Below are 22256 nucleotides of genomic sequence, written 5' to 3' on the forward strand. Positions count from 1 at the left end.
AAACAGAAAACAAAAGCGTCAGTTTTTTTAAATGTAGACTGGTTGTGGGTGTCACTCTACATTGACTTTCAATAATTTAATCAGTCTATTTTTCAGTCTTCTTTAATAGTTTACTGTTGCAAAAACACAAAAAATAATCAATTATTCGAAACTATTTGCCGATTTGATTGTCAAGATAAAATTTTAATATTTCTTATAACATAGTGTTCGTCAATTTATTTGAACTCAGAGAACACAAACGGAGCCAAAGTCTCTCTAGATCAGTTGTGAGCCAGGCCTATCGCATTTGACCACATTGAAAAAAAAAAAAAAAACCCATCCCGTAGAAAACCTCTTTTGACATAACCTCGAGACACCATCAAAGTGTAGACCCAGACAATTGTATGCCAAAAGTTCAACAGAAAAAACTGGTACGTTGCATGCATGTGTTTGTAGACGATGAAGCTGCATTTACATGTTTCTTCCTTAATGTGCTATCTTACTCTCACAAGATAATTGCAATTTTAAACTTTGTGAAAAGAGATTGCAGATAAACTGTTTGATGAAATTCCTGAACCGTTTTCTTCTGCCCTTTTTTATTTTTTTTTCAGATTCCCAGATTGATTTCATGTTTCCAACAATGGCCAATTTGCAGGGTTAGGAGCTTAGGTGCCTAAACCTTGCGAAAGTTGGAGCTCTGTGATTTTCGGCTTCTGCTCGTGTTGGGATTCGTTCAACAACTTCCGACTTTCAACCAGTGCAAACTAGAAGAAGTAAGTGAAAACCCAACTTACACTAGTTTTTTTGTTTTACTTTCGGAAAAAATACAAACCCTTGTCAATGATTCTGCATATACACAGATTTTGATGTGTAGTATCAATTTCAATCAGGACCCTTTTGTTAGTTTCAGTTTTCTTCTTAACCAAACTGATTGCGCAAGTTTATGAAAATCGAGGAGATTTTCACAGATAGTTTGATTCGTTATGTGACATACCTTTTTGTGGTTAAAGATATGTGATGTATACGCTTAGGCTTTAGTCACGTTTAAAATCATCTAATATGTTACCTTATCAAACTTCCATCGTGATTTCAGCTGATGATTGATAGTTTGGTCCATAATTATTGTCTAAACAAAGAGAGAAAATAAATAAAAGAGCTATTCAACTTACAATCCGATTAGGGAATGAACATCCTACTCTTAAATAGATATTTTGCACTAGAGAATTTACTGTCTCAATCCGTACACACTAATATTTCATCATCTTCTGTGCAGTGAGCTTTAACTGGAACATTGACGAGAGAGGTGGTTTGGAAGTTGTCAGGGACCATGAAAGAGTTACTGTTGTTTGCATATTCTGACCGATTTGTACTCTTGGTTTCACTATCCGGTTTGCTGCTTTTAACTTCGTCCTTTTGATTTGGAACTTGGACTTGGCCTTGGGCTTTCCTGTTAAGAACAAGAACAAGAACTAGTAATTGTAAACATATTGAAAAAAGAAAAATGAACAGAGTCTAGATTCTAGAACTCTACCTTCTTCTAAGCCTACTCCACTTCAGATAGAGCATGAATTGAATTTTGTCAAGGAGTTGGAAATAGGCAAATCTCCACGTCCTCTTGAGAAGCAAAGGGCAACAGAATCCCAAATACCCTACAAAGAAACCAAGCACAACGGATAACCCAAACCATAGACTTTGCTCCTCATCATGGTCCAAATCCTGGTTGTTCTCATTCTCATCTGCATCACTGCCATTACTTGGGAAGCACTGGTTTGAAAGTGGGGCACCGCAAAGTTTCGGATTCCCTTCGAATGCAGAGACACTGAAACCTTGGAGCTGAGTGCCGGCTGGTATTGGTCCTTCAAGATTATTGTATGCAACAGTAAATGTAGACAAGAAATGGAGATTTGATAGTGATGATGGGATTTCGCCTGACAGACGGTTACTGTTGAGTTCTAATCTCTCCAACTTTGGGAGGTTGGCTATTTGGTCTGGAATGTTGCCAGAGAAGTTGTTGATGCTTAGATCCAGTTGTTGAAGAAATTGCAATTGGCCGATCTCAAAGGGTATGCTGCCTCTTAAACTGTTGTTCCTGAGGGAGATTACTCTTGGCATGTTGGGCAGATATTTGTACTGTGAAGCCAGCACAGTTGCATTATTACCGCGTTGAAAGTAGACGGGCAACTCAAGAGAACAATGGCCTGTTTCATTCGCAGCCTTTTGCGATACTAATGCTTGTAGTCTGCAAAGCTCCTTTGGAAATTCACCCGAAATCAAGTTGTCATTCAACAACAAAAAGAAAAGATGCGGAAGAGTCCCCAACCAACCAGGTATTGTGCCAGTGAGTCTGTTAAAAGACAAATCCAGGACTTCCAGTTTCCCGAGCTTTGAAATCCATGCAGGTATGTGTCCTGTCATATGACACATAAGTAAACTGAAAACACACAGATTTTGTAACCCGGAATCGACAGTTATATCCCCATCTGGCATTTCTTCACCTTTAAAATTTTTTGCAAGAAGGAGCACCTTGAGAGTTTTGAAACCCGTCAGTATCTTCATTGCCCCCGTGACATTGGTGAGTCTGTTACGAGAAAGTGAGAGGAAGGTCAAGTTTTTCAATTGAAGAATCTCAGGTTGGATTTGGCCCTCGAAATCATTTGTAGCCAGTCGAAGTGCTTTGAGGGACTTGCATGAGTAGAGGCTTATTGGCAAGGTACCAGTGAGATTATTACTTATACAATCTAGTTTACTAAGATGAGTAAGTTTAGAGAAATTGAGGGCAGAGATATTCCCACTAAAACGGTTGAATCCCAGATTTATTTCAACAAGGTTTGTGCAATTCATCAGAGATGAGGGCAGATGACCTTCGAGATTGTTGTATTGAAGGCGCATGAGCTTTAATTTGGAGAGCTTCCCAACATTCTTACTGATGGGTCCCACAAGCCCATTGGTAGATAATGAAATTTCTTGAAGTGCCTGAGCATTGTAGATATCAGTAGGGAGGGATCCTGAGAGAGTATTGTCGCCAGCACGAAATACCTCCAACTCGGAACAGTTTCCAAGTCCGGGAGGAATTGGGCCACTGAAATTATTGTGGGAGAAATCCAAGACTCTAAGCGAGGATGAACGAAGACAGGTAGAGGAAGGTATTTGGCCTGTAAAGTGATTATTGCTGACATTCAAACTGCTCAAATTCCAGGCATGCTGGAGGAATGAAGATGGAATTGTTCCGTTGAATTGATTGCTTGAAAAATCAACTATTTGGATGTAACTTGATGATAAAGACATTGGTATTTCTCCGGAGAAAAGGTTATAGCTCAAATCAAGAATCTCAAGGCGACTCAAGGACAAGAACATCCCGGCTTCAAGAGAGCCGGAAAGCAGATTGTGGGAGAGATTGAGGTGCGAAAGAAGCTTAAGGTTTCCAAGTGATGAAGGAAAAGTACCTCCTGTGAGGCCCTTGGATGGCAACCGCAATTGGATGATCCAACCGTTCTGATTACATGTGATGCCTTCCCACTGGCAACAATCAACTGAAGCAGTCCAGTTCAATGCCGGGGAAGACAGAGAGCTCGCAAAGGACTTGAGGGCGCTGCGTTCGGTTAGATCACATGCATGTATTGTGAATAAAATGGAAGAAAACAAGAGGATGAGAAGGAAGCCATGAGAGAATGGATGATCCATCTCAGGTTCAGATTACTCACAGGTTTTCTTCTGCACTCGTAGATAGGTATGCATATATGTCTGAATCTGCAGAGTATATATACACGTCTTCCGCTTGACTTCAAAGTCATGACAAGAAATTCCATGTTGGTAAGACTCATGACTTCAAAGTCGTTGAAAGATTCTTTTATCTCTTAGTCTTTGGATTTAAAGGAAACAAAAAAATTAGAAGGGACGGCTCTGCTTTTCTTTGAGGCTCTGTCTCTGTTTGTTTCTGCATGACAAGAAATTCCATGTTAGTAATAGTCATGACAGCGAAGTGAATATAACAAGTGATGCATTAATAAAGAAGAATTGGTACATTATAAATAAATTAGGGTACATATAAAAGATTAAAAAATTATGAGTACAAATGAAATTTTAAAAAAATATAGACACTAAAAGAAATTAATACATGGGTACAAAATAAAACTAAAAAGAAAATACTACAAATTTAAAAAAAATGTTGCAAATTAAAAGTGGGTACAAATTAAAAATATAAATATATGATACAAAGTTTAGGCATAAAACATAAATATACCATATGTAATTTTTCTATCATTAATTAAATAAACAATGTCACGTGACAGTATACACATGGGTACAAACACAAATAAAACTTTAAAAAATATGGACACAAAAAGAAACTAATATATGGGTACAAATTAAAAATGAAAAAAAAATTGGTACAAACTAAAAATAAAAATATATGATAAAAATTTAGCCATAAATATAAATATACTAATTGTAACATTTTTAACACTAAAGGAATATATTTAAAAATAAAAATATTTTATTATTCAAATAATTAATGATATTATTAATACTCTAGGACCTTGATCAAAAATTAAAAATGAATAAGATTTTAATTAATGAAGTGAACCTAATTTCTTTTATATTATATTATATATTATTTTAGTAGATTTTGGGAATTGAGGCAACGACTTCAAAGTCGTTGAAAGATTCTGTAATCTCTTAGTCTTTGGTTTGACTTTAGGCTGTAGCTTTCTTAGATTTAAAGGAAACACCAAAGTTAGAAAGGACGACTGCTTTTCTTTGAGGCTCTGTCACTGTTTGTTTCTGCATAAATCAGCGAGCAAAAATTCATCAAATTTGATGTCGATTAAAATTTCAGGTTTTTGTTTTAGGTGAAGAGGAGCAAGATTCAAACTTTTTTCACCGAGTGGAGGTAAGTACCCTACCACTTGATTTGCCCCACAATTGTTTATTTTTGTTTTTTGATTTTTTGGGAAAAAGGAATATTATGATGTGAAATAACCCTAAATTATGGAGACTTCTAGGTGAAAGACTGATAAATTTATTGAAACGGGTTGAAGTTTCACCATACAACTAATTGACAATATGAGGAGTAACCTAACCTACTTAATATAAGATTCAGTCTCAATACTTACAATTTTCACATACATCTTCCATGTACTTTGTATTATTACTTGCACTAATTTGAAAGCGGGACCCGTGAAGTATCTGGTCAACGGCAGTGCATTGAGGTCTTGGACGAAGACTCCGATAGTGATGCTAGGATTCTGTCGGATAGATGATTTCCGAGAGGTCTGAATCGTCTCTCCAAGTTGGTGAGGCTGGAATCTGGTATGGAATGATGCCAAAGAAGTTGTCGTCGCTAAGATCCATTACATATGTAGAAGATAAATAAGTGTAGAAAATGTAGATAGACTTCAAAGCATCAGTTGCACAACGGGGTCCATACAAGGTTTTTGGATTATTCCTTTCCGACTTTGATGACTTTAGAGACAGGGCATCAAAGTTATAGACAGTTCATCAGCTTACTACTGATCAAACAAAATACTGATCGCATGTGCAAACCAATAGTTGGGCCAATCTGCAACTTTAGCGTTTTAAATTCATTCTTTCAATTCGGGTAAAGACAATCTAGTGCCCCAACTGAGGTTTTTAACTTTTTGATGCAGGGCATGCTTCAATTGAGGTTTTAGAGACTGTTTATTAGCTCACTACTAATCGAACATTGACATTGACCACATGTGCAAACCAATATATAGTTGGGTTAACTTGAGACTTTAGCGTTTTAACAAATTTATTGTCCCAATTAAGGAAGAGACAATCTAGTGAGTCACTACTAATGAACCGAGGTTTTCTAGGTTTTTGATGTGAGACATGGTTGGTTGAGGTTGAAAATAAAAATGTAAATACTTGCAAAAATCAAATATAACAATTAAAACTCCCATACTATTGAATCATGCGTAGCATAAAAGCCACACCGGTAAGACATGTTTCAACTCGGGTTTTCAAATCTTGCACTAAGAGATAGTGAGCCCTGTTTTTCAATTCATATTAATTCACACGTCCCTTCTATCGTTGTAGTTTTCACTAAAAAAGTAGGTTTAAAAGGTAGGTGGGTTTAAATATTTGTCCACAATATTTGAAATTTGAAGTCTTTGCTTTCATGTACACAATATATTGACTGAAAAATCAGTAGTAGTGAGTGAAAATAGTTCACATTAGATGGCTTACATACTTTTTTTTGGTAAAAAAGAAGGTTTTACATACTTTGACAATGAGTACCACAATACTTGTAATCACTAGACAGGTTTTTAGATGCAATCAAGTTAAGGAAATTCGTGCATAACGTAAATAGGAGCCACTCAATGATAATTTCTTGCAGTTTTCACTTTTATTAAAAAATGAAACTTAATATAGATTTGGTAACTGTTTTTAGTTTTCAAAAAATGAAAATTGACAGTTAATTTTTTGAGTTTTCAAAATGGGAGGTGCATATTGTCACTTAGTATTACGGTTTAATGGTATTTCTTTTCATTTGTAAGTGAAACGTTTTAGATTCAATTCTCGCCAAAGGAGAATTTGAATCACAGTATTACTACCACTAAACCGTATTACTAAGTGACTATTTCTAGCTATTAGATTGAATAAACCAAACAGAATCCACAACCATAGTTAAACATGAGTATGTAAATAGCTAAATTGTGTGCAATTGTCAATTTCCTTCAAAATTTGGCTTTTTTTTACTTGGTTTTTTTAATTTAACTTTTTTGAAAATTGAAATGATTATCAAACAAGTAAGAAAAAAGTTTTCCAAATTAAGAAGAGAAATTAGAAAATTTAACTGTCAGATGACAACAACCATTTCAACTGGATTAGTCGATACAGATTAGAATAATTGTAAAATCATATCAACAACTATTTCATTCAAAATTCGTAACTGTGACTTTTGATTTTTCAATGAATTTATTTACCTAAACAAAAAGCAATTACTGTTAAATGCAGTAGTACTAGTACTTAAATGGCCTACCATGTTGATTTGTTTCACAATTATATGTCAGTCTTTTTCTTGACTTTAAAAGCCAAGCCACAATAATTAACTAGAAGAAAGCTTCACGCAAGAATATTGAGGCATTATCTTCAGGACTGTAGAGTCACACATATTGCTTCTTTTCTATGTTGATATTTTCCTGAATTCAAAGGTTTATTAAAGTCTTAGAATCTTGATCGAGGTTAAATTCAAAGGTTTATTAAAGTCTTGAATCATGATCGAGGTTTTATACACTTTTGGAACGCATGTTGAGAGTATGAATTTTACATCGAGAAAAGAAGAGATTTTGTATGTGTTTATAAGTAATTAGACTACTCATTATATTACCAATTGGTTTTTATAGTGAAACCTCAACTTTTTTTCATAGCATTCAGACAAGTTGTCTCTCGTGTGAAGCCCAACAACCGCATGTACTCCGCATCACCTGATTTGTGCTATTCACGTGTTAGACTTGATAATTCGCCACATGTAGAAGAAGCTGAGAGTATGAATCCCACATCGAGAAAAGAATAGACTTTGCATGTACTTATAAGTAATTAAACTATTACCAATTTATTATAGAACCTCAACTTTCTCCGATGCATGTCATGTTAATAAATCACAATACGACTATTGGAAAAGATACAAAATCTCTGAAAAATCTCCCATGGATAGGAAGGAGCTATACCACAGGATGTTCTGTTTCTTCGCCCTAAAGAAGTACGTACTCAAGTAGAGATTTTGTACACTGTCTAGGAATTGGAACTGCGTAAATCTGCGGATCTTAAACATGAAAGAGCCATAAACTCCGAAAAATCCTGTGGTGAACCCAGGTGCGAAAGTGAAATGAAACCATGGAATTGGATTCCCATTGTCCAAATCTTGGCTGTTCTTATATCTGCACCAAGGCCATCGCCAGTGCACCGCAAAGTTTCAAATTCACCTCGAAGGCGGACGAATTGAACCGCAAAGTACTGTATGATACATTAAAAATGACAAGAAATTAAGGGTCTGTTTGGTATCATTTTTGAAATTTTTTATAATTTCTCAAAACATTTTTAAGAATTTTTCTTGAAAATAATTTTCTTTAAGATTCAAAAACTTGTTTGGTATACGATTTAAAAATTTTAAATCTTACAACTTAAATTAGACAAAAAGATCCAAAAGAGAGAATCAAGAGATAAAGAGGAGAGAAGAGGAAAGAAAGTAAGAGATGATTGGAGGAAAGAGAAAAAAGTGAGAGGATCAGAGGAGATAAGAAAGAGGACCAAGAAAATGAAAAAAACGGATTGAATAAGAGACGAAAAAAGGATTAAAAAAAAAAGAGAATAGGGGAAGAGAGAAAGAAGAAAAGAGAGAGATAGATTTGGAGTGAGAGAGGAGGGGGAGAGAAAAGAAATGAGTGAATTTAAGTTTAAAAACTTTTTTATCTTTGTAAAGAATCAACTATATTTTTGAGTTAGTTTTGAATTCAGTTTTTGAAAATAGTCATATCAAACAAGTTTTTAAGGCCTAAAATTTGAAAATTACTTTTGAATTTAAAAAATTGGATTCAAGTAGAGTACCAAACAAAATCTAAGAACCGCCAATGATGCTGGGGTTTCTCCGGACAGATGATATATGGAGAGGACCAGTACTGTCTCCAAGTTTTGAGGCCAGATATATATTTGGTCTGGAATGTAATAGCATTAAATTAATCCAACGCGTGGAGAAGCTGCAGTGGGCCAATCTCAATAAATATTTTGCCGGTAAATCTATTGTTCTGAAAGAATAGCACTTCTGCAAGTTCTTCGCAATATAGTTTTGATGTAAAGAATTTGTACTAACAATGATGATCATGGGTAGTTCAAGACATGTGGTCTGTTGAGCTTAAGTGATTCCAGATACCAACACTGGCAGCCTGCAAAGTTCCTTTAGAAATCCTCCTGAAATTCGGTCAAGAAGGGTCCCCAACCAACTCGGAAATTGAGACTGAAAGAGGATTTTACAAATTCTAATTGCTGAAATAATCAAAATCACATAACCACGACATATATCAATCAGATATGATGACATTATGGATCAAATATTTAAGATATATTGAAAAAATTCCGAAAAGTGATCATTATGACAATTGAGATTTTGTATTTTCATCGTTTTTGTCAATTTTCCTAGAAGTAAAGCTATGGACAAAGAAGCATGAGAAAGATGAAATTATATTACGCACAATTTTGTCGGGCAATGTTCGTCGCACAAACATCATCACTACAGAGTTTACTGATGAATAGTACAAAGTCGTCGAGCAAATTGTGTTTACATGATGAAATAATTTCGTCGAGGAAAGGACGTTGACCTTTGCCCGACGAACCGTAAACCCAAAATTATAAAATATACGTACCTTTGCACAACGAACAATTCAATGAAACTTGTATTATTCGTTGCACAATGGTTGCTATATTTACGCGCCAAGTTTTTTCCTTGGTGCAAAAACTTTACCCGATGGATGGAACTTTGCCCGTCGAACACTGTTCGTCAAGCAAAAGCCTCTAAATAACCAAAACGTTACTGTTTTTGGCAACCGAATATATGAATTCCAACGATTAAAGTTTATTTACAAAATTCCTTTCATCGGGAAATGGTAATTTCTAGCTGTGAAAGTGAGAGGGGCTTTATGCCATCAAATTATTATAGGCAAAACTATTAACAAACAATAATCGTATTTCTTAATTTGCCATCGCGGGGAACTTATCTTTAACATTGCTCAGAAATAGGAAATATGCATCTCTCCAAGACCTAATAAACACTAAAGAATCAGACTCCCCAAAATCCGAAAATAAAACCAACAATCACGGAAAAATGAAACCAGTCTGCACATCTTTAGTGTCATTACTTGTATACATCTGTTGGCATTTGTTTGGAAGTGGGGCACCACAAAGTCCTTGGTTCCCCTCGAATGCAGTGGCATTCAAACCTTCGATTTGAGTGCCGGATGGTATTATTCCTTTGTTGTAAGCAACCGTAAATGAAGACAAGAAGTGGAGACTTGATATTGATGCTGGGATTTCTCCTGACAGATTTAGTGATGGTTTGAATTCTTGTGAGCGGTGTTTGAGCTTTGAAGTCTTTGCTTTCCACTTAAACAGAAAAGAAACAAACCTGCAGAACATGGGTTGGCAACGTATTACAAGGTTTACATTGACTTTGGGTGCGTGCTTTCGGAAAAGTGATGTGGGCATATTTTCATACATTATTATCGTATTTTCTTTTTTGGAATTTGTGTAAATACATTAAATTTAATTGTTTTAATATATAGACTTCAATATCGGAGTTGTGAGAAAAGGATGAAGATCGGATCATTTTTGTGGGGATTTTATGGATTCTCAAATCTTAATCATTTATCGTACATCGTACGGTCAGTTTACTATTTGTGTTTAATTTAGATAAAAAAATTCAAATGATTTATGATCATACAATATACGATGAATGACTAAGATGCGAGGATCCCTAGGATCCCCACCATTGGATCCAGATGGGATCCAAATCCGTGCGAAAAAGAAGTGGAAAATGATGATTTCAGGTGTCTAAAGTAATTCAGCTGAGCATGAGGCTAATTAATTGTGCCAAGACATATGTATTACAATATGAAGATGAGACCACAAAGATTTTTTTTTTTCATCAACGACTACAAAGGTTTTGAATATACATGGAAATGCTATTCAATGGATTTAAGAAGAGACATGATTATTTGTTCTTATTATTTCCGTTTATTTTCTTTTTATTTAACAAAGACTTAAAGTCCAATAGTTAGAATTTTAGTGGGTTTTTCATTAGAATTTAGTAGGATTTATTTTTATTGCCGTGGGTTATAAAAAGAGATATTCTTTGTGGTAACGGGATTCAACCAAATCAAAATTATCACATTGGAGAAGGTTGCGGCAAGGAGGAAGAAAGCTAGATTTTTTTTTATATATCTTTTCTAGGGCTTCGATATAGTTTGATCATGAATACTTAATTACCTTGTGTCATTGTTTTATCAAATTTTTATTTCATATTGAATATCTTTCGCTATTCGTAATGCGCTCAATTTTTATTTGAGAAAATTGTAGTAAACGTCACTCAACTTTAATCCAATTGGAGTAACGGTCCTTGAACTAAAAATCCATGACCATTGATCCCTTAACTCCTTAAAACGTGCCCCTATGATTGATGGTCGATACTATACTATATATTTTACCCTAATCTTAGTAATAATTTATTGGTTATTATGTGTGAATTTTCTTACTTTGAATTATATTCTAATGTAGGACATTCGACTTCCGTGGTGATGAAATGAAGGGCCAGCGCACAGCTTTCCCAGATTGACGTTTCTAGACGTTTTGGGTATTTTGGAGGTTAAGATGACATATTTTGAAGAAGATTTCTTCTGAGGATTTGTAGGGGACGTCTCCACCTTTCAAAAGAGACCTTTTGGGACTAAATCGGAGTTGATTTGGTCAGTCAAAAGACTAATTTTTCTGAGAAATCCGAATTTTAGTTCAAATAGGAAACCTTTAATTTCTGTTTTATTATTTTTATTATGTTTCCTAGTTTTATTTTAAGACCTTTTAGGGTTTTATTGTGTAGTAGTATAAATAAGGCTTTTTAGCCATTAGGGTTTTTTAGAATGCAAGAAGGAGAGGGGGAGAAGGCATGCATTATTTTGGAGAACTTCAGACTTTTTACCTGCAAGGTGTTTTCAATCCTTTTTCTAGTTAATATATTTTATTTTGTTTTATGATTGTTCATAACTAAGTTCTTTTGCTAGGATGAAGTCATGAGCCTTAGCATGAATATGTAATTTTATTAATTTGCTTATGAATGAATGCATGCTTGCTTTGAATTATTAATCAATGCGATTAAAACTATCTAATTGTCTTAGTGATTCGTGACCATTAGGGTTTTTAGACAAGTAATTTGATGCAATTTTTGTTGGAACATCACCCTGAAATTGAGAAGGGCTTCTTGTGATTAGTAATTTTAAGTTCACTTAAGGCGAACATCACACTCTTAAGGGTTGCATGGTTTTTCAAAGGGTTTTCACAAAGCCTAATAAGTCTTACATGTTTATATTTGATCTGAACATCACAAACGGGCTGCATGTTAGATATACGTTTTCACTTGAACATCATGAGGAAAATATGCATTATGAAAACCTTACCTTCAAAGCATGTGTGTTGAAATTCATAAGTAATTGGTAAATTTGCGTAGGATTGTTAAGGGGACGGTAGAACCCTAGGCTTTTACAAATTGATTTTCTTTTAAATTGTTCTCTAGTTAATTTCTTTAATTGTTTTATTTTAAAATTCGTTTTTATTATATTAAATTCTAAAATCAACATTTTCCAACCTTTGTTTTAAATAATTAGCTAAGAATTAGTTTAAATACAAATTATTCATTCAATCCCTGTGGAAAACGACATTGCTTGAGCCGCTATAGTACGACAACCTTGCACTCTTGCAAGTATTTTAAGTGTTTTTATCTCTACTTTTGTAGGTGGTAAAAATCCCTATCAATGATCATTTTCTTCAATTCCTTTAGAACTCTCGTCAAAATGAGTCACGTGCCACGCACATGAGGCCGAATCGAGGGGCAAATATGGTACACAAAATGAGAAAATTCTAACAATGATCCCTCAACTTTAACCCAACTGGAAAAATGGTCTCTCAATTTTAATACAAGTTATTGTTGTTTTGATCACCATCTAAGTTTTAGTTAAGTTGTTTTGATGCAAGTTAGAGTAGATGTCATACTTAACTTGGGTTTAGCTTCTTGCAATTGATACCATAAACACAGATATGCCAACTTGGGTTTAGCTTCTTGCAATTGATACCATAAACACAGATATGCCATGCAATTAGGGTTTATGTGATTTTCAAGCACTTTCCATAGAGATTAATGAGTTCTTACTTGTTTAAATTCATCTAGATGCCATAGAGGGTTAACATATTAAGATACTTTTGATGCAACCAAATGCCATGACTGTTGATTATTGGGAAACTACTTGAGCATAACATATTAAGGGAATTAAGTAGAATTGGTTATGGTGAATTTGAATGCCCTCTGTTGATGCACAAAACCGGAGCGGTTTTGGAACAACGTAAATCCGACCGTGAATCTGCACAAACGCTCAAGAACACGAAGAACACAAAGAACACAAGGATTTTATCGTGGTTCACCCCAATGTTTGGGCTACGTCCACACTGTAGTTGATTCTGTTTCTCTGTAATTGTATGGATACAAGTGTTTGAGAGGAAGTCCCCCAGAGAAAGAAGAGAAGGGAGAGGAGAGCCTCGGTGGTGTGAGGTCTCTCCTGAATGTAATGAGAGCTTCTCTTAGCCTTCTTAGGCTTGGCTCTTTTGCCCCCTTTTAGAATGAGGGGAGGAGTCCCCTTTTATAGAATAAGGGGCTCCTCCTCTTTTACAAAGTATGGGCTTTAGTGTGAGGCCCAAATACAAGGCCCAAGGCCCAAATATACGAGGCCCTAAATATGGTATAAACAGTAGTCCCCCAAGTCTTCAGTCAAGAGAGTCTTTTGGCTGGAGACTTGAAATTCAGTCCATGTGTGGGCCGAAGTAACTAAATGTCGTCTAGAACTGATGCTCGATATGAGGCGGTACCCAATCTGAAATGATGCTCAACTAGAAGTAGCACATGTTGTGAGGCCACTTTGCTTGTAGCTTATGTTGCCTTGGTTGGCTTGGCTTGTGGCGTTTGAAGGTGAGGGAGTCCCTTTTATAAAATAAGGGCTCGCTCCTCAATACATAAATGATGGGCTAGAGTTGATGCTCACGGCGAGGCGGTTGCTCAGCAGGCGGCGATGCTCTCTAATGATGGTGAGGGAGTCTTTTTTATAAACTAAGGGCTCGCTCCTCGATACATAAATTTAGGAGTGATGCTCGTGGCGAGGTGGTTGCTCAGCTGGCGGCAATACTCTCTAATGGTGGTGAGGGAGTCCCTTTTATAAAATAAGGGCTCGCTCCTCAATACATAAGTGATGGGCTAAGTCCCCCAAGTATTTTTCATGAGGCCCAGTTGAGGCCCAATATATGGTACATAATGTAGTCCCCCAAGTCTTCGGTCAATAGAGTCTGTTGGCTGGAGACTTCAAATTGAATCCATGTATGGGCCGAAGTGGCGGTTGTTCGGAGGCGGTATTTGTATACCCTGCACTGAAGCTTTGTAGGTGAAGCTTTGCAAGTGAAGCTTTGAAGCTAGAGCTCTGTAAATGAAGCTTTTGAAGCTGATTGACATGAGTGATGCTCATGAATGTTTATGTTGATTGACATGAGTGATGCTCATGGATGTTGTTATGAGTGATGCTCATGAATGTTGACATGAGTGATGCTCATGAATGTTTATATATGATTGATATGAGTGATGCTCATGAATGTCTATGTATGAATGACATGAGTAATGCTCATGTATAATTTGGAGTACTAGGCGTACTTTTGATCACCTGGTTGGTGGCATGAAGGAGAGTACGGGTTGTACATTTCATCACCTGGTTGGTGGCATGAATGGCTAGTTGCCAAATTAGAGTACGAGTTGTACATCTCATCACCTGGTTGGTGGCATGAATGGCTAGTTGCCAAATAGAGCACGGGTTGTACATCTCATCATCTGGTTGGTGGCATGAATGGCTAGTTGCCAAATGATATTAGAGTACGGGTTGTACATTTCATCACCTAGTTGGTGGCATGAATGGCTAGTTGCCAAATGATATTAGAGTACGGGTTGTACATTTCATCACCTAGTTGGTGGTAATAGCGGCGGGTTGCCGAATAATTTTTTTAGAAGTACTGGGCGTACTTTTGATCACCTGGTTGGTGGCATGAAGGAAAGTACGGGTTGTACATTTCATCACCTGGTTGGTGGCATAAATGGCTAGTTGCCAAATTAGAGTACGGGTTGTACATTTCATCCCCTGGTTGGTGGCTTAAATGGCTTATGGGCCTTCGCTCTCCACCACATGCCAGCCTTTTTTTTTATTTTTTTTTTATTTTTTATTTTTTATTTTTTTTATTACTACCCTCTGATGGGGTTTATACAAATGTTTCCGAAAGATACGAAAAATAGATTACATCATTCAAAAATAAGGAAAGTAAACCACATCACTCTGATGGGGTGTTTATTCCTTGCTTTTGCAGTACGGGTCCTTGCTGTTGCTTGTGTTTTTCTACAACATTCTCTCTGTTTCTGTCTTTGCGTTGCCAGAGATTTGGCTTCCACTTGGTGACGTTGTTCCTTTCTGCTTTGGAAAGTAGACAGCTCCTGTTTGTAAAAGCAAGAAGATACCGTTTGTAAAAGCATCTTTTCCTTTTGCTTTTTTTTTTTTTCACTTTGTTTCCCACTACTTTGCTCTTTTGCTTTTTGTGCTGTCATCTGCTGCTGGGGATCTGAAAGTGTTATGCAGTGGGCATCTTCTCAATGGGAGTGACAAAGCATCATCGTGGCCTTGTTGTGCCATCATCGTCACAGCAGTGCTTTACAGTAATGGCTCTAGCTAAAGCATCAAGGTCTTCAAGCAGTTTCCCAATTCTGACCTCATTCCAAGGATCCCTGTAATGCTCCCGCAATATATAATCCGTCGAAAAATTGCACAGAAACTTGACCCGGACCTCTCCAGCCTGCGGCGGAGCCACCTGTACGTCTTCGATCACCAAAGGCTTATCGGGTTCCCAGGCCATCGCTGCTTTGTTGGTGACGACTTGACCTTGGGTAACCATGGATTTGAATCTACTTGTCGAGCTCCTGCCATTTATTGAGAATCTGGGTGCAGCCTGACAAGGCTTCGGTCCTCATGAAACCCATAGCATTGGCAAACCGGCTGTACGAAGCAATACCATTGTTGGCGGTGAGGATGACACATGCATACCATTATTGGCGGTGAGGATGATCTTCCATGGTTTGTTCACCATTTTCTGAGGTTTGTGAAGCTCACTCACTGTGTGTTGATCATGGTGCGTACGGGATTCGGCAAGGTCGCCTACTATTTTCTTCACGGAGGCGGATGAGGCCATGGCTTGCCTTAGAAAAACCACTGGCCCAGGTGGAGGCCCGTTTTGAGCTTTATCAGCACATTTGTTTTCTCTTTCTCTAAAAGCTGTGTAGGTGATTTCCGACACGGGAAGGGAGGAAGGAAGGGTTGCAGTGTGCGTTCAAGGAGAGTCCAAGAGAAGTAGAGAGAGAACTGCGGTGGGCTCACGGTATCCGAATGTCACCACTTTGCTGCTGCCTTTCCGTTGCTATCGGCCGAGACGAGTGTGAACGTTGTTATCTGGGCTCATGGATGGGACTCTCGCTGGGCAGAGAGGAACAAGGAGCAGCCGTCTGGACCTTGGGGGAGTCGACAGCAGCAGGGAGCGGAGAGCGTCTCTCTTGCTGCTCTCATGATCTCCGGCTGAGCCGCAAGTGGGAACTGCCGTGCCATGCTCGGGTCGCTGCTGCTGGGACCCGGTTCTCCTCCGCTCGGGCCGGCTTGCTGCTTTAAATCTGACGGGGGTAGGTGGCATGGATGGTGCTGGTGGCAGCTACTGGGTTTGCTGAATCGGGTCAATAACTGGGGAAGAGACAATGGTTTCTTCACAATCTGAGGAGAATAAGCCATTGTTGGAGTCGATTCTTCTGTTATCTTCCTTCTTTTCTTTTTTCATTTGCTCTTTCTCTTTCAATCTTTTGTAATGAAGCTTTTCAGAACCTCTCTGACAAGTTACCAATTTGACAAGGCTGTTTGTTTTTCTCCATCTCTAGTTTTCAGATCTAGGAAGTAGTAGTTGCAGAGAGATTAATTGTGAATTAGAGAGAGAGAGAGAGAGAAAGAGAGAGAGTGAAGGGAGGAGACAGAGATTTGGATCTTTCTGGGTTTTTGTGATTTTTCTGCTTTCTGGGTTTTGTAGAGAGAGAGAGAGAGAGAGATAAGAAAGAGTTTGAGAGGTAGAGGCAGATGCAGAGTCTGAAACCAGAGGCTCAATGGATCTGCTGGAGCACCAATTCCTCCAGAGCACGGTGCTGATCTTCCAACGACAGCGAGAAGTTACTCAAGTCGTCAATCGCAATCTGCATCAGCTGCGCGTTCGAAGGCTTCTTCAGCTCGTCCATGAGCTGCTTTATCTCTAGCCGGCGGTCGTTTAGGTCGGCAGGAGACAATCGCTCGACATCTCGCGCCTTCTCTTTCAATTGGACGGGATCAGAGTGACCAATGGCCCATTGTGATCGGAGTGGCCTATGGCCCACTATAACATTCGCTCAAGAGAAGAGAAGCCACCGTCGGCGTCAAGGTCAGCGATGGCGGTATCGTCATCCCGAGGCTGAGTCCGAGTCTAAGCCTGCGTCTCGTCTTCTGCACTGGACCACTATACCCTTTCCGTATTGTTAATATTTCGCTCCAAGGAACAACAATCATGGCACACTTTGCTAGGAGTAAGGTTTTGGGTTCTTGCAGATTTTGCAGATTCACGGTGGAGGTGAAAAAATGAAAGAGAACCGACATAGTTTTTCGTGTCGATTCCCACAGACGGCGCCAAATGTTGATGCACAAAACCAGAGCGGTTTTGGAACAACGTAAATCCGACCGTGAATCTGCACAAACGCTCAAGAACACGAAGAACACAAAGAACACAAGGATTTTATCGTGGTTCACCCCAATGTTTGGGCTACGTCCACACTGTAGTTGATTCTGTTTCTCTGTAATTGTATGGATACAAGTGTTTGAGAGGAAGTCCCCCAGAGAAAGAAGAGAAGGGAGAGGAGAGCCTCGGTGGTGTGAGGTCTCTCCTGAATGTAATGAGAGCTTCTCTTAGCCTTCTTAGGCTTGGCTCTTTTGCCCCCTTTTAGAATGAGGGGAGGAGTCCCCTTTTATAGAATAAGGGGCTCCTCCTCTTTTACAAAGTATGGGCTTTAGTGTGAGGCCCAAATACAAGGCCCAAGGCCCAAATATACGAGGCCCTAAATATGGTATAAACACCCTCGATCTTATTTTCTTATGTTTTCAATCTATTATTTCTATGCATTTTATTTTCAAGCTTTGTTTTATTTCAATTTAATTCAAATATCATATCTTTTCCGTTGAAGCTTCTCCATTATATTAGTTTCAATTTAGTTAGTAAGAATTTTAGAATCAATTCGATCTTTGTGGAAGGATATATGTGCTTATATGCTATACTATCATATGATTTGTATATTTGCGAGCACTAAAATCCGAGACATAATGGGGTTAGTTTTGGTTGTCTAATTTTCGCAAAAAAAAAAAAAAAAAAAACTAAAAACACGTTTGCCATAAAATATGGTTGTTTGATAAAAGTGCTTCGAGTAGAAAGTGTTATGAACTAACAGATGAATAATTATATAGTTAAAAATAAGAACTATAAGAACGTATTACATGGTTTAAATGGACTTTGGGTTCGTGCTTTCAGAAAAGCTAAAAACACTTTTGTCGTAAAAAATGGTTGTTTGATAAAAGTGCTTCAAGGAGAAAGTGTTATGAACTAACAGATGAATAATTACATAGTTAAAAATAAGAAGTATAAGTGACACGCCCCGACCCTGATATTCCCTGAATACCAGGATAGACACGTGTTGGCCGACACCCGAGAGTGACGAAAGCCATTAATTGATACAAAAGCTAAGAATAAGAAATAAATACGGATTATGAATTTAAAAAGAATGAATTAACAATTTAGGAACGTGTTCAGAGCATACAACTAAACCTAGTCACTAACAAGAATTAAGATAAGATTGAATGAACAAGGAGTAGGTCCTACCCCGAGAAGACTCGAAGATGCTGCTGCGGAAGTGCCTTGATGCCGGGATTCTATGCCTCGTTTCTAAGACCTGAATGGGGGCGCAAAATAAGAGTGAGTGGACCAAGTTTATATACATACATAGTACGAAAACAGTTATGAACATACTAATCCCCACAGTTAAGATAATGAAAACTACTAAATAATAAGTGATAGGTTTCTCAAAACCTCTAGCATGCCATAAAAACAATTCATATATCCATCTGCAAATCAATCTCAGAAAATCATATCATAAATCATCTCAGCAATCATATCAGGAAGCATAATACAAGTTGTGCTGCTAGTGAGTGCACTGAATAATAATACGCCCGGCCCAATGCCTGCACCTCAGTCTCTGTGCCCGTAGCCAGAGATATCTCCCTCCCGGCCCAATGCTTGTCTCCGTGTCCCTCAGCCTTTCGCTAGGGATTATTTCTCCCGGCCTCAATGCCAACACCAGATCCTCGCCCCAGGCGGCATAGTGTTCACTAGGTACGCACAAAACATAATTCATCTCTAAAATACAACTTCGTAGCATAAATTCATCGATCCTCTATACTACGAAGAGGTGTTCAACAATCATTTGAAACACATTCTTAGCATCCTATCGTCATCAATCAGATAGTCTACCAGAATGAGGGTTCTATAGAAAATACAATATAATGACAATAGTTCAAAATATATATAATCAATCATAATTAAATCATCATGCTTCCTGTAAGGTATTCCTCAAATCAAATAATTCTGCAAGGCATGCTATTAAATTATGCAATTCTATCAATAAAACATGCAATTTTCGAAGGTGGTCCACTCACAGATACTTCGAAGCAGCAGAATTCTGTGGAAAAAGATTAAGGAAGTCTCCACTAGCAACTTCACATAAGCACGAAAATATACAATTTAATCAAACTACCCAAACGATAGAATTTTAGGAAATGGAAATGGGTCTTGGGTTGAGAAGGGTGGTTTGGGCTTAAACCCAAACCCACACTCACACACACGTACTGTACACACACACAGGGCCTGCACACACACACTGTGCAGCCCAAAACACACCCACACACTTCATGCACATGCACGGACACACACACACACACAACCCACACACATGTACGCCAGCACACGTGTCACATGCATGCACATCACACCATACACATCACACAACACACACACTGTACGGACACCAACATGCCAAACACACACACACAGACAGCATGCATATATATATATAAACACACACACACAGACAGCATGCATATATATATATAGGGGTTTCTCCATTTTAATCCTTAATAAAGATTGAAATTCAATTAAAACCTTATGTTAGATTATATATTCATTATAGTCCTTTGACTAAATTTCCATGTCAGCATAAATATTAAAATTTATATTTTCTTGTTTTTAAATATTTAATGCGTTTTTTTGGTTCCTATAATGCCCCTATTAAATATTTGATTTTAATTTGCTCCATATTTTTTGGCATTGATTATTGTCTGACTTTCTAAAATGATAAACATAATTCAAAAAAATATTAGTGATACATTACAAGAATTAACAAATACCTAATTCAAATTATTCATTATCACCATTCAAAGCCTAGAGGAAATATAAATAGCCAAATCATATATTTTACATAATCGAATGCACTTAAACCATGTCCTAATGTGCTTAAATCATATAACCTAGTCGAATGCACCTAAACCATGGTACTTATATGAATGCACCTAAATTATGGTACTTATATGAATGCACCTAAACCATGGTACCTATATGAATGCACCTAAATCATGGTACCTATATGAATGCACCTAAATCATAGTACCTATATGAATGCACCTTAATCATTTAGGTACTATCAATTAGGTCTTATCCATTCGGTATGGTCGGTTAGGTACTATATAGTGTATGTCCGATTAATTTGGTACGGTCAATTAAGTTGTGATTTCACATTCTATTTTCTCAATTTGTATTTTTTTTCATTTATCTCTGGATTCACCGTCAATTTGGCATCTAAAAGCCCATTTTTCTTCTTTCTTCCGAATACAACGAGATTTTTGGTTTGTAAGTTTTATGGCTTTTTTGTTTGATCATGGTTTCTGAGTTTTCTGGGTTCTTTGATTGGAATAACACATGGAGATTTATGTTATAACAAACATGTTAATTATGGATCTAGTTAATTAAGCATTCTTGAAAAATTAATTATATATTTGTTTCTCTAATTGGTTTTAAGAGAGTAATAAGGGTAAATAGGGAAACTAAAAATGCAATAAATTTATTAAAAAATGATTGAATGTGACATGGAATACTATAATCTGACATGGAGGACTATTTTTAGTTTTTAATCTTACATACGGTATTATTGAAAAAGTAATCTTATTTAGGGATTAAAATGAAGTTTTCTAATATATATATACACCTACATATAAACACACACGCATGCACAGCATGCATATATATATATACACACATATATAAACACACACACAGCATGCATATATATATATAATCCCACACACGCACAGCATCATGCATATATATATATATATATATATATATATATATATATATATATATATATATATATATATATAATCACACACACGCACAGCATGCATACACACACAGCATGCACCGTACCACACACACACTCTTGAACACACACACACACCTACGAACTCGCCGGAGTTCGTCGTCGGAACCGGGTTTTTGGCATAGAGAAAAGGTAAGGTCAAAACCCTCGATTTTGACCTTAAAACCAACACAAATAACATGATTAACCCCAGAAATTTGAAGAAAGAAAACAAGTATCACCTGGGTTCGAATTTGAGAGCTTCAAAGCTCACGGCATCAATGGTGATTCACTTCACAATGCCCCGATGATGCATGCAAGACCATAATCTTGTTCCCCGAGTCCCATAGGTTTAGAATATCAAGATTTGGGGTTGAATTGTGAAGAAAATGGCACTGGTGGTGGCTGGGTTCTTTCTCGGCACCGGAGAGAAGGGAAAGAAAAGGAACGGAGAGAATAAGAGGAATGAAAACTGAGAGGGAAAAATAGAGAACTTGGGGGAACAACATTCAGGAGTGGGCCCCACGGTTCACCATTTAATATAAAAAAACAAGTTTTTAAATAGAAATGGGTGAGGTGTTACAACTTACAATAAGAACGTAGAAGGTTTACATTGACTTTGGTTTCGTGCTTTTGGAAATGTTAAAGATACTTTTGTTGTAAAAAATGGTTGTTTGATAAAAATGCTTCGAGTAGAAAGCATTATGAACTAACAAATGACTAATTACAAAAAAAGCATAAGTGTTACGTGAAAGGGACTTATAAGTCAAGGTTATGTGCTCGATTTTTCTTCTTTAAATGCTATTTATATAAAAAAAAAAATGGCACAGTTATGCGCAATAATTATTTAGTATAGAATTTCGTAGACCTACCATGCATGATTTATTACACTACTATGTATTTTTTTTTC

General features: G+C 37.1%; 1 protein-coding gene and 3 long non-coding RNA genes across 5 annotated transcripts; 2 read left to right on the forward strand and 2 right to left on the reverse strand.

Moving 5' to 3' along the window:
- The first annotated feature begins 281 nt into the window (after positions 1-281).
- On the forward strand, positions 282-1517 carry LOC108174659 (uncharacterized). The gene is made up of 3 exons (XR_001791510.3): positions 282-410; positions 591-752; positions 1253-1517. It is a non-coding gene; the product is annotated as an uncharacterized lncRNA (long non-coding RNA).
- On the reverse strand, positions 1047-3855 carry LOC103405919 (receptor-like protein 2). Its single transcript, XM_008344944.4, has 2 exons — positions 1511-3855; positions 1047-1426 (listed from the first exon to the last, which is right to left on the reverse strand). Exons 1-2 carry the CDS (start codon positions 3658-3660, stop codon positions 1213-1215), a joined length of 2364 nt encoding a protein of 787 aa, XP_008343166.2. The 5' UTR covers positions 3661-3855; the 3' UTR covers positions 1047-1212.
- On the forward strand, positions 3544-4972 carry LOC139189595 (uncharacterized). Its single transcript, XR_011573391.1, has 2 exons — positions 3544-3682; positions 4827-4972. It is a non-coding gene; the product is annotated as an uncharacterized lncRNA (long non-coding RNA).
- Positions 4973-18644: 13672 nt separating this feature from the next.
- LOC114819423 (uncharacterized) lies at positions 18645-21968 on the reverse strand. 2 transcript variants are annotated; one of them, XR_011573602.1, is made up of 2 exons: positions 21589-21968; positions 18645-18829 (listed from the first exon to the last, which is right to left on the reverse strand). It is a non-coding gene; the product is annotated as an uncharacterized lncRNA (long non-coding RNA). The 2 variants fall into 2 exon arrangements; XR_003766487.2 differs by lacking the exon at positions 21589-21968 and adding an exon at positions 19593-21248.
- Positions 21969-22256: the final 288 nt, after the last annotated feature.

The sequence above is a fragment of the Malus domestica genome, chromosome 11 (genome assembly GCF_042453785.1).
Source record: "Malus domestica chromosome 11, GDT2T_hap1".
In the NCBI taxonomy this organism is placed as follows: Eukaryota; Viridiplantae; Streptophyta; class Magnoliopsida; order Rosales; family Rosaceae; genus Malus; species Malus domestica.

Bases quoted from the DNA above. Each gene is read 5' to 3' on its own strand.
- LOC103405919 (XM_008344944.4), bottom strand. From the start codon at position 3,660: ATGGATCATCCATTCTCTCATGGCTTCCTTCTCATCCTCTTGTTTTCT. The intron at 1,427-1,510 runs GTAGAGTTCTAG...TGTTCTTAACAG, and splicing joins TGGAGTAGGCTTAGAAGAAG to GAAAGCCCAAGGCCAAGTCC.